Source organism: Panthera pardus, unplaced genomic scaffold (assembly GCF_024362965.1).
Source record: "Panthera pardus isolate Hobbes unplaced genomic scaffold, ASM2436296v1 HiC_scaffold_17, whole genome shotgun sequence".
NCBI lineage: Eukaryota > Metazoa > Chordata > Mammalia > Carnivora > Felidae > Panthera > Panthera pardus.
This window is the reverse complement of record NW_026526732.1, coordinates 42723790-42741786: the sequence shown is the minus strand read 5'-3', so window position 1 is coordinate 42741786 and position 17997 is coordinate 42723790. Positions and strand designations below refer to the sequence as shown.

The 17997-nt window shown below is 32.1% G+C and overlaps 1 protein-coding gene across 4 annotated transcripts in view; it reads right to left on the bottom strand.

Annotated features, from left to right (window-relative positions):
* Positions 1-17997, bottom strand: part of TBC1D32 (TBC1 domain family member 32) — a 200187-nt gene that overhangs the window by 20154 nt on the left and 162036 nt on the right. For 3 of the 4 annotated variants that reach the window (XM_019418223.2, XM_019418222.2, XM_019418224.2), the window contains 4 exons: positions 9866-9935; positions 7806-7921; positions 6899-7053; positions 3055-3195 (listed from right to left, as the gene is read on the bottom strand). In XM_019418223.2, the coding sequence (XP_019273768.2) occupies positions 3055-3195; positions 6899-7053; positions 7806-7921; positions 9866-9935 (482 nt within the window). The remainder of the gene's footprint in view (positions 1-3054; positions 3196-6898; positions 7054-7805; positions 7922-9865; positions 9936-17997) is intronic. The other variant, XM_019418225.2, reaches the window with a different exon arrangement.

The window sequence follows — 17997 nt, the reverse complement described above, 5'->3', positions numbered from 1 at the left end:
TTCCTTTCCACTACATGTAATTCCTCATTATATTTAGACCTATTAACTTCAGAAAATTTAAAACTCAAGAGGCATAGTAACCACATACAAGTAAATGTAATTACATGACATAAAGGCTCTTCAAAATAAGTATAAAGGCATATTGCCGAGAACTATACTGTCTAATTAGGAAGAAAAGATTGCCAAGACAAATCCAAGGGGAATTCAAGAATGGTCTACTATTAAGAAATCTACCAATAGGTCACATAAACCCCAAGATCAAGATAATCTTAACCCTAAAGGAACCCTAAAGGAACATTTTTATTTGAATAAAAGAAATAAAATTCAATATTTTACATAAAGTAGAAGGATTCTTCCATAGTATGACAGGAAATAATTCTCTTAATGGTGAAATACTGGAGGTTTTCCTAATAATTGTTAAAGTCTAAAACAAGGAAGCAACTATATAGAATTTTCTGGGACAATTACAGAATTTAATTTAAAATGAAGCAGAAATAAAAAATTAACACAAATCTAGAAAAAAATGTACAACCTAACAATTATAGAAAATTTAATGTCTTTACTAATTATTAACAGTAATCACAAAATAAAATTAAAAAAAGATTGCAAGCTACTCTAATTAGAAATATCTGTAATATGAAATATACTATACCTATATGGAAAAAATATATGCAGCTTCAGTAAAATATAATACAAAGAAAATAAATGGAAAAATTTACTATGTTTCTAGATAGGAAGTATGAGTAAGTAAGTATGAGTAAGTAGTATGAGTACATACTCATGATAGTATGAGTAAGTAAGGACATAAACTAGAAATTACTTTGAGAAAAGTGAACATAATAGCTATCTAAATTTTATCCAGATCCAAAAGCTCAATTCAAACTAGGAAAAGTCACTTTAGAGGGCACATAAAGGAATAAACAGAAATAGTTAAATTAGCTTTTTTAGGGGGGAGTTAGGGAGTATATTATAGGTTTATTCTTACCAAATATTAAGACACAATATAAGGTAGGAGTAAGTAAAATGTAATAAATAAGATAATAGTAAATAAATAAAAACACTAATAGTAAATAAGTAATAAATTACAATAGTAAATAAAATACATAACATGAATTGAAGAGATGTGGATAGTGGAGTTACTTTTTAAGAATATACAAATCAATAAGAAACATGCTAAGACAGGTGGGCAATTAAGAAGATTCAACTATTAACAAAGCTATGGAATTATAGTCAATCTTGCTAATGTTCAAAAAACCCACAAAATTTTAAAAAGAGAATGTCACCTATTAAATTCTCTATTAGTTTTGAAAAGGCCAAATACCCAGACCTGAAGAACAGATACTTTCTTCATTTGTGTTAGAAGAGCAAAATCAAAGCAAATTGATAACATGTGTCAAGAGTCTTAAATGTGTTCACACCTTATAGTTAAGTATTTCTACCTTCTGGAACTCTCACCTAAAGATGTAATTCTAAAAGTGAAAAAGGTTTAAGCTCTAAAATGTTAAGTTTTAGCCTGATTAGAACAGTAAAGAAACAATCCACCCCTCCACCAAGGAGGGACTGCCTATGCACAAGAGGGAGATATCTGTGACTACTGTGTGTGACCACAAGACAATTCTAGGCCCTAGAAAAATCATTAAATCTTCCCAGCTCCCAAAAGCAGAAACAGAAAGCTGTGCTTTTTGTTAAGATCCAGTATCTCTTGCAAATGACATATCAGATAAAGGGTTGTCATCCAAAATTTATAAAGAACTTGTCAAACTCAGCACCTAAGAAACAAATGAGCAGGAGTGAAGAAATGGGCAAAAGACATGAACAGACACTTTTCCTAAAGACATCCAGATGGCTAACAGACACATGAATAGATGCTCAACATCACTCATCATCAGGGAAATACAAATCAAAACCACAATGAGGTATCACCTCACACCTGTCAGAATGACTAAAATGAACAACTCATGAAACAAGATGTTGGCAAGGATGTGGAGAAAGGGGAACACTTTTGCACTGCTGGTGTGAATGCAAACTGATGCAGCCACTCTGGAAAACAGTATGGAGGTTCCTCAAAAAATTAAAAAATTGAACTACCCTATAACCCAGCAATTGCACTACTAAGAATTTATCCAAATGATATAAAAATACCGATTCAAAAAGGCACATGCATCCCACTGTTTATAGCAACACTATCAACAATAGCCAAATTATGGAAAGGCCCCAAATAGCAACTGATTGATGAATGAATAAAGAAGATGTGGTATATATATGCAATGGAATATTACCCAGCAATTAAAAAGAATGAAATCTTGCCATTTGCAACAAAATGGATGGAACTAGAATGTATTATGCTAAGTGAAATAAGTCAGAGAAAGATAAATATCATATGATTTCACTCATATGTGGAATTTAAGAAACAAAACAGATGAACACAGGGGAAGGGAAGCAAAAATAAGGTAAAAATAGAGATGGAGACAAAACACATGAGACTCTTAAATACAGAGAAATGAGGGTTGCTGGCGGGGTGCTGGGTGGAGTGATGGGCATTAAGATGGGCACTTGTTGGGATGAGCACTATGTGTTATATGTAAGTGAGGAGTCACTAAATTCTATTCCTGAAACCATTACTACACTATATGTTAACTTTTTTGGATTCAAATAAAATTTTAAAAAATTTTAAAGAAGATACAGTATCTCTAATAGCAGACACCCAGTGTTAAGAATTCTTACCCTTAGTTACCTTACTTAATCCTTAGATTAGCCTTATGAAATAGATATTATCTACATTTAAAAGCCTACATGTCATAGACTTCCAGAATGCCTATGTCCTTGAATAGCTATTCAAAATCTGAATGCTAGGGATCTACTATAAAGAAAACTATATATTATAACAGACCTAGGGGGGAAAAAGTCAGTGTAGATATTTAAACATAAAGGTATGAATACTTACAAAAGTGATCTTATTAATTTAAATGTATTTCCTATATTTGGTGAGAATTTAATTTTCTTTTAAGACCCTGAGATCTGGGATTTGAAGAAACATTCTTTCCTATAGATTACCTGGGATGGTGCAAAACCAGACATGTGAAAAGCTGAAAACACAAGTGGCACCTCCACCTTCAGGAGCATTTCAATATAATGAGTGCTGCAAAAGTATATCGGATGGATGCCAGATTCTATAGTGTCAGCAGGTAGGTACCTCTGCATAAAAAAGAGACATTGAGAATTAATGAATATGCGACTAATTTAAAATAATATAACCAACTTACTTAAATCTCTTGCTTTGAGTGGCTACTTCAAAATTAATATGGTGGCATAAGTAGTTACTGCAAAGATTATAATTATGCAAGTTAAAAAGTCAGAATGTTAAACACTGTAGAAAGAATAAATCTCAATAACGGCAATGTGATATACTTTCCAAGACAAAGCAGTGAAGTTAATACTGTAATTCAATGCCTTGTGGAATGAAGGGGATGAATGTTGCATGAAAGAATAAATGTATGAGTACACGAGTAATAAAGCTTTATATTTTAAGAGTGAACGTATTTCAATATGCTTGCTATCCTTGGCTTTGGCCAATAATTCTATAACATTAAAAAATTTTAGTTTGTCAGCTCTTAGGAATATTGGCATAGCCTCCTTTTTCTAAGATAATGTTATATAACCCAAATCTGAGCTTGAGTTACTAATAACTGAAATTGGGAATTCCGTAAGAAATGTATCTCTAAAACAGAACAAGGCATAATGCATTACCATCAAAGTTTTTGGGCCAACTACCTTATATGTATGTATATAAAAATTTCTATAATAATTACATATTACATAATTTATATATTTTATATTTTACATTTACTTATATGTCCATTTATATATGTGTGGATATACACACACACATTTACAAACTTGCATTTTTGGCTATTTTTTCATGAAGTTAGTTATTTTTTTAATTTGTCTCTTAAGTAAAATGTATGCCATCATGAATGCTCTATAATATTTCAATGATTGTTATCACAAATTCAGTATCTAACCACAGCATTTTCTAAACAAAGAATAAACTTGGAGATACCATTTTGTGTCAAGAAAAACTGTTAGACTACCAAGTATATGCTATAGACTTATACTAAAAATTTATATTCTAATTAGTTCTGAAGAATACATAATTAAGAAACTTCCTGAAAGGCATTTTTATGTTCTTAGCTTTACTGGGTAACTGTAATAAAAGAAAATCCTTTTAAATGAAAACAAATCAAACTTACGTATAACAATTACACACAAGTTAAGATAAGGGTTTCTTTCAAACTTTATTGCTAAAGTGCTTTTAAGGATTTAGGTTTGAGTTATACTAAAATTTCTGATACCAGTGAGGTGGTTTATCAGTGTCATCAGCATAAATTACAATTTACCATTTCACATTGCATAAATATATATTTATAGGAATACATATGTAGAAATATGAGAGGTTCTTAGAGATACCTCACAGTACACAAGAAAACATTAATTTTATATACTGATTACTGGAGACATATTATAGCATATTAAGTGGACATCTCAGAGTCAACTTCAGATGAATGTCTAGTAAAGAAATTATCTCTTTTGAGTAAAGATAATATAAACTGAGAATTAGTATCCTTTAACTTACCTTCTTTTATGAAATACATGTGTTTTATTAATGACTATTTGTATAGTAGAATTAATGAATCTAATAAATAGCAAAATATCAACTTACACATATAATTTTCAATGCAAACATAGGTAATCATTTTCTGAATATATGCCTAATAGTAGTGTAAGAAATGTATGCATAAAAATCATTCTTATACAGTATCTCTTCTTTTTTTTTTTTTTATTTTAATTTGTTTATTTTGAGAGAGCGGGGGAGGGGAGAGAGAGAGGGAGTCACAGAATCTCCAGCATCTCTGAGCTGTCAGCACAGAGCCTGAAGTGGGGCTGGAACTCATGAACCATGAGATCATGACTGGAGCCGAGGTCGGATGAAGTCGGACGCTTAACCAACTGAGGCACCTAGGCGCCCCTATAGTATCTTTTCTATGTTGCATTGAAGACAATGTATCTGGAGTTGGTATGTTTTAGAGTCCTGTCTGATTTCAGTTTTATGGAAAGAAATGCTATTAGAGCACAATATCACTGTTATGTTAAAAATAATGTGTTACAAAATACTTTATAGATTCAAAACAAAAATGCAACTTTATAAAATTATGATTAAAAAAAGTTGACTGGTTATATTTAACAGTGTCACAATCTAAACACTAAACTAGAATAATTAAGACTAGGGGAATGCAGGAATCATTTTCAAATATTTGACATGAAAATGTATGATTAGATTCAAATTCCATACTCATTATCAAAAGATTTCTCATTTGTAAATGTAAGAGTGGAATTTTTTTAAAGTTTTTATTTAAATTCTATTTAGCTAACATATAGTGTAATATTGGTTTCAGGAATAGAATTTAGTGATTCATCACTTACATACAACACCCAGTGCTCATCACAAGTGCCCTCCTTAATACCCATCACCCATTTAGCCCCTCCCCCACCCACCTCCCTCCATCAGCCTTCAGTTTGTTCTCTAGACTTAGAAGTCTCTTATAGTTTACTTCCCTCCTTTTTCCCCCTCCCCTATGTTTTTTTCTTAAATTCCACATATGAGTGAAATCATATGGTGATTATTTTTATCTGATTGACTTATTTAGCTTAGCATAATACATTTTGGGTCCATCCACATTGTTGCAAATGGCAAGATGTTATTATTTTAGATGGCTGAGTAATATTCCATTATAGATAGATAGATAGATAGATAGATAGACAGACAGATAGAACCACATCTTCCGTCAGTCAATAGACATTTGGGCTCTTTTCATAATTTGGCTATTGTTGATAATGCTGCCATAAACATTGGGGTGCTTGTGGAATATCTAAGATTTTTAAAACTCAAATTCTGGTTAACAGAAGGAAAATAGTTTCATAGACAAAAACCAGTACATACTCTTTTGCCATTTGCTTCCACCTACTCATGTAAGCAAACTTCTCATTATGCTGAAAAACTAGAGCTAAACATTCTTATTCAGGAATTTCATATAGCTATTTCAAGCATAAAATTTTTAAATTTCAATATTTATAATGTATTCCTCCTCGATGTTTTGCTTTTATTTTCCTTATCACAAATATATACTGTAAAAACACATAATATGTGCTTTTATTTAACTCCACATACTTTCCAGCTCCCTTAACTTATCCTTGGGTGCCATGTGATTGCAATGTCCACATGCTCTATGTCATAAAAACGGTTTGTGAAGTATTAGCCTATCTTATATAGTAGATAGTTTCCTCAAGTTGGAGATCTTAATGGCAGTAAGTAAAATAAAATACAGAAATATTGGTAAATTTAGGAACACTCTTACCTCTAAACTCCAAGATCTCATGAAGCTAGTAAAATCCTTTAAAATACACTATAATACCCTCAATCAAAACTCATCACAGATTTACAAAATGTATAGTTTTTTCCTCTTGATGGAATACACTGATAATTTTGACTTATTTTCTTACACCATAATTTAACTGATTCTTTCTAACAAAGCAATAGTAAAAAATCCATTCAATAGTTCTTATTACATATATATTTTTTATAATTTACTAAATCATAAGTTTAAAATTTAATCATCCATCTAGTATCACTAATCTTTCATGCAGTTACCATTAGGTAAGACATCAAGTATTTGAGAAAATGTCAAATCTGTAGCTTCAAAGAGAATCAGTCAAAAAGCATTCAGTAGAAAACAAACATAAAATATTACAGAGCTCTCCACAAACAAGATCCCAACGAATTTAAGTGGGATTTGCCTTAAAATTTCACACACTCCTTTCAAAATAGACTAAAAAGTCTTACAGAAATATGTAGTCTTGGCAACCAAAGGAAAGCAGAGGTCAGAAGCCTGGAGAACTGCTGAAGAAATCTGAATGTTTTCTCTTTGTCCCCGCACATTATCATGAACAAAGAAGATACAAACCAGTCATGGCCAGCATAACTCCCCTGCAGGCAGACTAAAAAGCACAATTAAGGAACTTTTACAATATTTTATCTTAAAAGATGAAATATGAGAACTCCATTAATATTCATTTCCAGGATCCCTGTCAGGAAAGAGGTATTGATATTTAGCCCTCATTTTATCTTCAACCAATTTACAAGCTAATGTACTGTTTACTTACATGCTCAGTGGAGGCCAATGGCACTAGCAAATGGAGAAAAAACTATCTGCCCTGTGGCAACATTTGTTCAAATCATTAAATAGTACCCTCTCTTTCTCTGGTTTAGGTTATCTGCTAAATTACTAGCATAATCAAGTATAAAAAACCCACAAATATTTAGAATTCAGTAATGCAAATGGTTTGTACACTTTTTTTCTCCCTTCAGGTCAAAACTATTTTTGAAAAATAACCAATTCAAGCAAAATGAATGTATGTTCCATTACTATTCTAGATTTACTAAGTCTGGAATATGCTTTTCTAGATACACTAAACCTATTTTTAAAACTTTCTTGTATGTATCTGAAAATACAGCCTAATAACTTTACTCAGTTTAAGATTCAATGAAGAAGACTGAATTTAGTAGTTAATACCCAATTTAATAAAATACATATTTAAAATACAGAATAGTATCAAGGTACATGATAACAAATCAGTGATATAGGTTAAAGTATTATTTTACTATAAATGTGTTAAGGTCCCCTATGAAAGAATTATGAAAAATACATAAAGAAAGTTCAACTACTGTGAATCCACTCAAAAAAGGATATGAAGAGAAGATTTTATGGGTACTTGCTGCTGTTTCAGGAATCTCTCACAGTGCTTTAAAACCAACGTAAGATCATTTTCTGCACTGTCTTTCAACAGGTTGAGGAACTTGCCATACCTATATTAAAAACCCACAAAACATAAAAACTGAAAAATGTCAGGTCTGCATTGTAAATTCACTTTGTAAAATCTATCAAGAGCAGTCCTCTTCTTGATAGCATAAGTATGCTATACAGAACTTAGTAAAGCTTAACACTCAGTGTATGTTCCTGATAATTATTTTTGGATTAGATAATGATATTTGAATTAGATTATTGTATCTGGTAAGTGCTGACATTTTAAAGGAAAATAAAACAGTAGTGAGAGAACAGACTGTAGATACTTAGATGAAAAGAATGCAAGCATTTTTTTCCTGAACTTAATATAGAACATGTAATGTTGACAGCTTAGACTGACAGAATGTTAACACTGGAAGCAATTTTAGATTTCGTCTAGTCCAGTGGTTCTGAGGGGAGGGTACTTTCTGTCCTGGGACCACTTTGGAAATTCACGGGGGTGTTTCTGATTGCATAGTGAATGGGGGCACTACTGGTACTTGGTGAGTGGTGGCCAGGAGGTTAGACATGGGGCAGTCCTGCACAACAACTTGGAAATGGCCTGGCTGTTACTTGCATGGATGAAGAAGCTATTTGTAATTATCTGAAACCAATTCTGTATTATATAAAATCATAAGATGTTTTTTTCTGTATTTTTTATTATAAACCGAATGCAACCATGTGCACATCAGAGAAAGGAAGTACTTTCATTTCAAGCCTAAAACTTGTTCACCATTCTGGAAAGTTACTTTGCCAGTGGCAAAACTCTACTAGAGGTATTTGAAGCACCAAAATACTGTCAGTCTCTATTTACAGCTGCCAAAGTTACAATGACTATTTGGTTGACAGCTATGTCATATACTGCAGGTGTGTATAAACATTTCATTACAAAGTATTTTCCATTCACTTCTTACCAATAAGACATTGTACTGAATTTTAAAAAAAATATATGACTAGCCTGCTTATATTATCTATAGATTCCATTTCAGAATAGAAACTGGACATTACAAAATAAAAAGCAGATAGAGAGTCACAAAACAATGAATTATATGCTTTATGTGATACAAATGGATGAGCTAAAATTACTTTAATACATTTCATTATTTCATTATAGTGTTACGTATTTATGAAAACATTCTTTTTAAAAGCTTCCACATGCATCCTTTTTATACTTGATTCTAAAGATTACCCACTGAAGTAGGAGGGAACTGTCAAGATCTCCATTTAATAAGCAAGAGAGAAGACTTAGTCCTTAATTCCCAGTCTGCCATTTAGTTTGTTTTGAAAATTACAATTTGAGTACTAAAAATTCAAACTACTATAATTGGCTTATTCATTTTAACTTCTGTGTCTATCCTTAAGGTACTTTTGTACTCATCACCATAGTTTAACAATTAAAATCTACCATATTTTAGGGGCACCTGGGTGGCTCAGTCGGTTAAGTGTCTGACTCTTAGTTTTGGCTCAGGTCATGGTCTCACTGTTTTCGTGAGTTCAAGCCCCACGTTGGGCTCTGCACTGGCAGCACAAAGTCTGCTTGGGATTTTGTCTCTTCCTTTCTCTGCCCCTCCCCCACTCACACTGTTTCTCTCTCTCTCTCTCGCTCTCAAATAAACTTAAAAAAAAAAAATTACCATATTTTAGAAAATGGCATGATTGTGCTACCAAAGTGCTGATTTTTACAATACTTTTTTCTTTTTTTTTTTTTTTTGGTAAAAGCCAGGAGTCATAGAGTCTTAAATATACTGTAATTAGCCTCTGAAGTGATAATGAACCATAAATGATGTACTGGCAGAGGTAATTTAATCATATGCCAATATCCTCAAAACAAAGTTATTATTTTCTGAATGATAGACTCTGCATTTAAAGTACACAACATAGTTGGTTGTTAAATACTATTAAGCACATATCAGGTAGATAAAACAAATTCTAGAAATGAGCAAGGGAGATATTTCCCTGTAATATACCTGACAGTCATTTTAATGCCAAGCTGCTGCACAGATGAAAGACTTTCGTTCTTCACATTTGCATCAGTAGCTAAACACAAAAGAAAACTGGGTTATAAAAATGTATAAAAGTCTGCATAATAATCACAGTTTAATTGCAAATTGATGAAAGTAATATTTTTACATATTTTAATGTGAATTTTGAAAACACTGATGAATTTGTTCTCTTAAGAGCTGTCAGTTATATTTTCAAAGAAATTAATAAGAAACTTTACAAATAACTTTTCTCCTATAAAAATCATTTAAAAGCATATTAAATACAAACAACTAATTGTAGTTTTAAAGCAACCTATTTTTACTCGAATCTCAGAACACAAAAGGTGTTAACCCAAAAATGATCTAGGATATAGTACTATAATCAAGCACTGCATATATAAGATTTTGAATTACAAATATGTATAAGTATGGCTGTTTACCTCTTAAAGATTTAAGTCAAGAAGGAATAATCAGTTACTACTTATAATGTATAACAATATATGAGGGTGGAGTGAACAAGGTTCTTCCAGCAGGTGCATTTTCTTTGTGATGGAGGAGTTGTGATCTACCAAAAGTGAAGGGGCTGTCTGGACTACGGGAGAGACTGAAAATTTGGATTAGTTCTGGAGAACATTGAATTACCAAGCTAACAGTGAATGCTCAAAAGCATCACTAGGTAGCGCTAAGGGGTCTAGTTGAAACTTTCGGTTTTGGGCTGAAGAAACTGTTGCATGCATACAGACAGACACACAATATTAAGGGAACTGTCCAAAATCACATAGTTGTCAAGTGGTAAAGAGAACTAAAATCTGGGTTTCTCATACTCATATCGGTGATTTTTTTTTTCCTCCCATTACACACTGGTGCATCTCATCCTATCAATATAATCTACTTAACTTGTAGACTCATTCACTCCTTTTAATACACCCTTTTGGATAAAGTAACTTGCATTACCATGCTAGAAGCTGTGGGGGCTACAAGATAAATCATACATCATGCCCTAAAAGAACTTCCCACGTAGTGTCAGAGATAAAATTCATATATAGATAACTCTGATAAAAATGTTTTAAAGTACTAAGTGGAACAAGAATGGTACAGATAGAGAGTTATGTGAATTCAGAGAGAGAGATTAGGAAGAAGCGGCATTTAAACTGAACCTTAAAATATGGTTAGGCTTGAGATCTACAGACGTAAGGAGGAGAAACAAATTAAACATCACTGTTATCAAACATCTACTCATTGGACCAGCAATAATTCATCTTTTAACACTCTTAGAGGTAAGGTACATCTAGAAGCATCCCCTAGTTTGCCTAGGACTAGAGTGGTTTTAGCACTGAAAGTCTCATGCCCTCATAGTCCTAGCCAAACCAGAGTGGTTTATCACCTATGTAGAGTGGCAATTTTCTTTAAAAAAAAAAAAAAAAAAAGATAAAATACTAATGTGCTCTGTTAATTTCTTGACAAGCTACACCTGAGTTTTTCTTATTTAGATCAGAACACAATCTTAGCAGTATTGTTATATTTTGCCTATAATGATAGCAGTTAAGCTACTTTTTATGTATCTTAGAATTCCTCCCTATTTATAACTCTAACTTTACTAATAGATGTGCATTCTAGATGTACAGATTGTTAAGGACAGCTCTGCCCCATTTGTATAAGCCAGTAATTCTGCCTCCTTCTCTTAGACAGAAAAAAAAAAAATGAGTTTTCATTACTTGACGCCAAAAACATATATGTCACAAATTATTCTCACTCTCACAAAATGGTCAATTTTTAAAACTATTAATCATCATTCATTATGTTCACCATAATTTTAAGTTCTTAGTATTATCAATGGCATTTAAAAAGAAACCAGCCATAATTTAAGCATCATTTTTAATGTCCCCTACAATATAATCAGGTTAAATTCATTTGCACAGTGACCAGGATGTTCTTTCTGTGTCAGTACCTGAATCTAACTCCTGGTGATCCTATATTTTATTAGTAATTGTATTTCAGTTTCCCAAGTTTAAATAACATAAGACTTTAGTGCTGTAGTGTTGGTGACACTGGCTGACTTTACAAAATTCAAGAAGTTTCAGTAAAATAAATATTTTGGTTTTATATATTTTTAGAACCATGAAATAGACCTACCTCCAATCAACTATCATAATGGGAGATTATAAGATTGATTTTTTTTTATTAGTAAGCTATCAAATTTTCTTTAGGTATACCTTATATTCAAAGAAATATAATTAGATACATAGTTTAATTAGTTTTGACAAATGCATACAGGCTGTATAACCGACATCCCTCTAAGATGTAGAAAATTTCCCTCACCTACAAGTTCCTCATGCTCCCTTCCAGCCAATTCCTGCATATCCTTCTTCCCTAAACTAGCTACTATTCTGATCTCTTTCACTGTTGGTGTAGCTGTACCTAGAACATCATATAAATGGATTCACAAGTATATACCCTTTTATGTTTGTTTTTATTTCACTTAATACAGTGTTTTGAGATTCATTCCATACTGTTGCATGTTACCAAGTTTTTTTTTTAATTACAAGCAGTATTCCATTATATAAAATGCTGAAATTTGTTTATTCAATGTATATCCTGAAATTTATTTTTATTTTGGGACACACGTGTTTCTTTTTTCAGATTTTAATTTTCATGAATAAAGAGCTCTGAACATTCTTGGACAAATATGAAAGGTGAGCTATCACCTCAGGCCTATCAGAATAGCTAAAAGACAAGAAAGAAGTGTCAGCAAAAATGTGGACAAAAGGAACCTTTGTACACTATTGGTGGGAATATAAGTTGGTAGCTATGGCAGAAAACAGTAGAGAGGACTCCCCCCCAAAATTAAAAATAGACATATCATATGATCCAATAATTCCACTATTGGGTATTTACCCAAAGAAAATTAAAACATTAATTCAAAAAGATACCTGTACCTCTGTTTATTGCAGCATTATTTACAGTAGCCAAAATATGGAAGCAACCTAAGTGTCCATCAACAGATGTATGAGTAAGGAAGATGTGGTGTATATCTGTACATACGTACATACATATGCACATACACACACACACACACACACACACACACACACACACACACACACAGACACACACACACACAGGAAGATTACACAGCCATAAAAAAGGATGAGATCATGCCACAGGTGACAACATGGATGGACCTAGAGGGTATTATGTGCTAAGTGAAATAAGTCAGACTAAAACAAATACCATATGATTTCACTCATATGTGGAATCAAAAAAAAAAAAAAAAGAAAAGAAAAAATAACAAACAACAAAATCAGTCTTATAAATACAGAAAACAAACGGTGCTTGCCAGAAGAGAGGGTGTTGAAGTGTTAGGCAAAATGGGTGAAGGGGAGTGGGAGATATAAGCATCCAGTTATGGAATGAATAAATCATGGGGATAAAAGCCACAGTGTGAGAAATACAGGTGATGATACTGTAATTGCAGTGTATGGGGATAGTAGCTACACTTACAATGAACAAAACATAATGTATAAACAATCAAATCACTATGTTGTACACCTAGAATTAATGTAACATTGTATGCAAACTATACTCAAAAACAAAACAAAATGAAATAGTAAAGTTCTTCAGGCTGAAATGATACTATGAATACACAGATACACACACGTACAAGAGTACAAGATAATGTAAATATATGGGTAAATATAAAATAATTTTGCTCGTTTCTTAATTCAGTTAAAAATAATTGACTCAAGGGAAAAATAATGTGTAAAAGTAAAATGCATGGAGAAAATAGCACACAGGAATGACAAATGGAAATATGCTTTTTGTAAGGTTCTTATGTGAATAACATAATATTAATTCACGGTACACAAAAATTATCAAAATTATATATAGAAGTTTAAAATATCGATAATCATGTAAATGGACTAAAAACAATCAATGGCAGAAATTCTCAGACTGAATTAAAAACAGAAAGCAAGATACAACTATATGCTATATGTTTTAGGATGCCCTTAAACTGAAAGACATGATAAAGAATGGGAAAACATATGCTACCAATACTAATCGTAAGAAAGCTGAATGTCTACATTATTGCCAAACAAAATACACTCTAGGACAAAGAGTATTAGAGATAAGATACTTTTTCTTAAAGAATAGCATGATCAATATATCAAGAAGAAAAAGCATTACTAAGTATGTATTTACCAAATTGGAAAGCTTTACAATACATGAAGCAAAAACTAAATAATTAAAGGGACAAACAGATAAACATAAAATAATAAAGAGACAGCTCAACACTACTGTATCAGTATTTGGTACCAAAAACAGACAAAAATTTAGAAATTATCTAGAAAATCTGAACAGCATGACAGAACTAAATTGTCCTTATCAGTTATTTATAAAACACTACAACCATCAGCTCCAAAATATACATCCTTTTCATTTGTCAATGGAACATTTACTAAGACAGAACATTTATTAGGCCATAAAAAGTTTCAATAAATTAGACATAAATTAAATTATACAGAGAATATTCTCTAAATACAAAAGAACTAAAATAGAAACCAGTAACGAAAAGATATCTGGAAAATCTCCCAACACTTGAAAGTTAAGCAAAACACTGGAAATTGAGGTCAAAGAAGAACCAGCAAGCTAAATTAGAAAATATTTTCAATGTAATGATAATTAAGACCTATCTAAACATGCATTGGGAGGCAACTAAAACACTGCTTAGGGGAAATTTCAGTTCTATCTACTTATATTACAAAAGAATAAAGGTTTAAAGTCAGTGATATAAACTTCTATCACAGAAGCTAGAAAAAGAGGTGGAAATTAAACCCAAAGTCAGTAGAAAGAAGGAATAAAATATAATACAAACCAATAAAAGAGAAAATAAAGAAGTACAGAGTATATCAATAAAACCAAATTTTAGTTCTTTGAAAAGATCAATAATATTGACAAAACTCTACATGGCTTATTAAGAAAAAAAGAGAAAACACAAATTATCATTATCAAGAATAAAAGAGAAAATATCACCATAGATCTTACACACCCAAGAAGACAGCAAATCTGTGAAGAGTCTTACATTAATTAATGAAATTGAATCAATATTTAAAAAGCATACCATGAAGCAAACTCAGACCCATATGGTGTCACTTAACTAGTTAATTGTATCAAATAAGTAAATTAGTAAGAATCTTGCATACTTATAAGCACAGCATAACCATGACCCCAAAAGATGCAAAGACATTAAAGAAAACTAATGACTAATATTGCACATGAATATAAATAGAAAAAAATATTTTAAAAATATTAGCCAAATTCAGCAATATATTAAAAGAATAAAGTATCATGATTAAGAAGAGTTCATCTGAAAAATGCAAAGTTAGTTTAACATTCAAAAATCTATCAAATCCATCCTTTCCCCTAAGAATAGGAACAAGCAAATTGTATACTCCTACTTATACACTTAATTAAGTCTTGGCAAAATGTACAAAATAATTCAACGAGGTAAAAAGCTTTTCAATTAATTGTGTGGGAACTAGATATCAGGGGGAAAAAGGTGTAAACTCTTACCTCATACCATATAATGAATAACTCAAAACAGATTATAAACCTGCAGTTAAAACTATAAAGTTTTAACCATGAAGTATAGAAGACTATCTTTATGGCCTTAATGTAAACAAAGATTTTCTGAACAGAACCCTGAAAGTACTGCCCACAGAAGAAAAATTGGTAAGTTGGACTTCATCAAAATTTGACTTTATTTTTCAAATTTTTATTTAAATTCCTGTTAGTTAACATATAGTGTAATATTGGCTTCAGGAGTAAAACTTAGTGATTCATCACTTACACAGAACACACAGTGCTCAACACAAGTACCCTCCTTAATACCGAATACCCATTTAACTTATTCTCCACCTATCTCCCCTCCATCCACCCTGTTTGTTCTCTATAGTTAAGTCTCTTATGGTTTGCATCTGTTGTTTCCCCCAAGTTATTAATTTTAACCATTCTGACAGATGCAAAGTAGTATCTCATCATGGTTGATACGGATTTCCCTGATGATCAGTGATATTGAGCATCTTTTCATATGTCTGTTAGCTATCTGGATGTTTTCTTTGGAAAAAGTTCATGTCTTCTGCCTATTTCTTAACTGAAATATTTATTTTTGGGGTGCTGAGTTTGATAAATTCTTTATAGATTTTGAATACTAACCCTTTATCACATATCTCATTTGCAAATATCTTCTCCCATTCTGTAGGTTGCCTTTTAGGTTGGTGATTGTTCCTTCGCTGTGCAGAAGCTTTTTATCTTGATGAAGTTCTAATAGTTTGCATTTGCTTATGTGTCCCTTGCCTCTGGAGACATGTCTAGTAAAAAGCTGCTGCCTGTGTTCTCCTCTATGATTTTGATGGTTTCCTATCTCACATTTAGGTCTTTCATCAATTTTGTATTTATTATTGTATATGGTGAAAGAAAGTGGTCCAGTTTCATTCTTCTGCATGTTGCTCTCCAGTTGTCCCAAAACCATTTGTTGAAGTAACTGTCTTTTTCCCATTGGATGTTATATCCCACTTTGTCAAAAATTAGCTGCCCACATAGTTGTGGGTCCATTTCTGGGCTTTCTATTCTGTTACATTGATCTATGTGTCTGTTTTTGTGTGAGTACCATACTATTTTGATGACTACAGCTTTGTAATACAGTTTGAAGTCTGATGCCCCCAGCTTTGCATTTGTTTTTCAAGATTGCTTTGGCTATTCAGGGTCTTTGTGGTTCCATACAAATTTTAGGATTGTGTATTCTAGCTCTGTGAAAAATGCTGGTCTTATTGGTAGGGATTCCATTAAATGTGTGGATTGCTCTGGGCAGTATAGACATTTTAGCAATGTTTGTTCTTCCAATCCATGAGCATGGAATGTTTTTCCATTTCTGTGTCATCTTCAATTTCTTTCATAAGTGTTCTATAGTTTTCAGAGTACAGATCTTTCACTTCTTTGGTTGGGTTTACTCCTAGGTATCTTATGGGTTTTGGTGCAGTTGTACATTGGGTCAATTCCTTGATTTCTCTTTCTGCTTCTTAAAGGTGGACTTTCATTCATCAAAAGACACCATTAAGGAAATAACTAAACAGGCTACACAATGGAAGAAAATACCTGCAGTATAAATTAGATAAAGGATCATATCCATAATCTATAACCACCACCTATAACTCAAACATAAGAAGTCATGAAACCCATATAAAAATGTTGAGGTGGGTAGGAAACAAAATACTTGGATAGACATCTCAAAAGAAGAGATGTATCCAACACCATTAATCATCAGGAAAATGTAAATTAAAACCACATGGAGATACTACTGCAGACCTACTAAAATAGCTAAAATTAAGACTGAAAATACCGAGTGTTGGTAAGAATAAAGAGCAATTGGAACTGTCATACACTGTTGGTTAGAGTGTAAAATGGTACAACTATTCTGCAAAATGGTTTGGGAATTTTTCATAACATTGAACATACTTCTCTCTATGAATTCCACTTATCTGTACTTATATAAAAGACTGATTTTTATAAACTATTACCAGAACAATTTTTACTTAGACAATAATGCTTAGAATTCTAGTACATATAAAATTGGACTAAACATGAGAAATATTTATCTTCATCTACATATAGATCTGTGTGCTTATAATACTAATGTTTCTCTTTTGAAAAGTATAATACAGCTAAATATCTTAATAGTAGGAGGAGTGGACAGTGGGCTAAGGGTATACTAATAAGGAGCATTCCTGATGCTATCGAATTCTGTACATCAGGGTAACTTCTAGCAGAAGATGCTGACATCTGTATCAGTGAAGAATGGAATAGTTAAGGATCAAGGTGAGTGAGTTACCCAAAAGGACTACGATACTCCATGTTATATGAGGTTCGGGTCCTTAGTTCTTCCCCATATAAGGAAAGAATACTTCCAGAGTGATCTAGCTGTCTGCCTGAGGAGTCCTTTTACCTCTTCTGGGATTGTGTAAATAATTTCCCCGATCTATGCCTTTTCTAAAAGTTTATGATGCTGTATATTGAGTAAAAACTGAATTCTGCACATTTCAACAGATAATTGTTCCCAATTA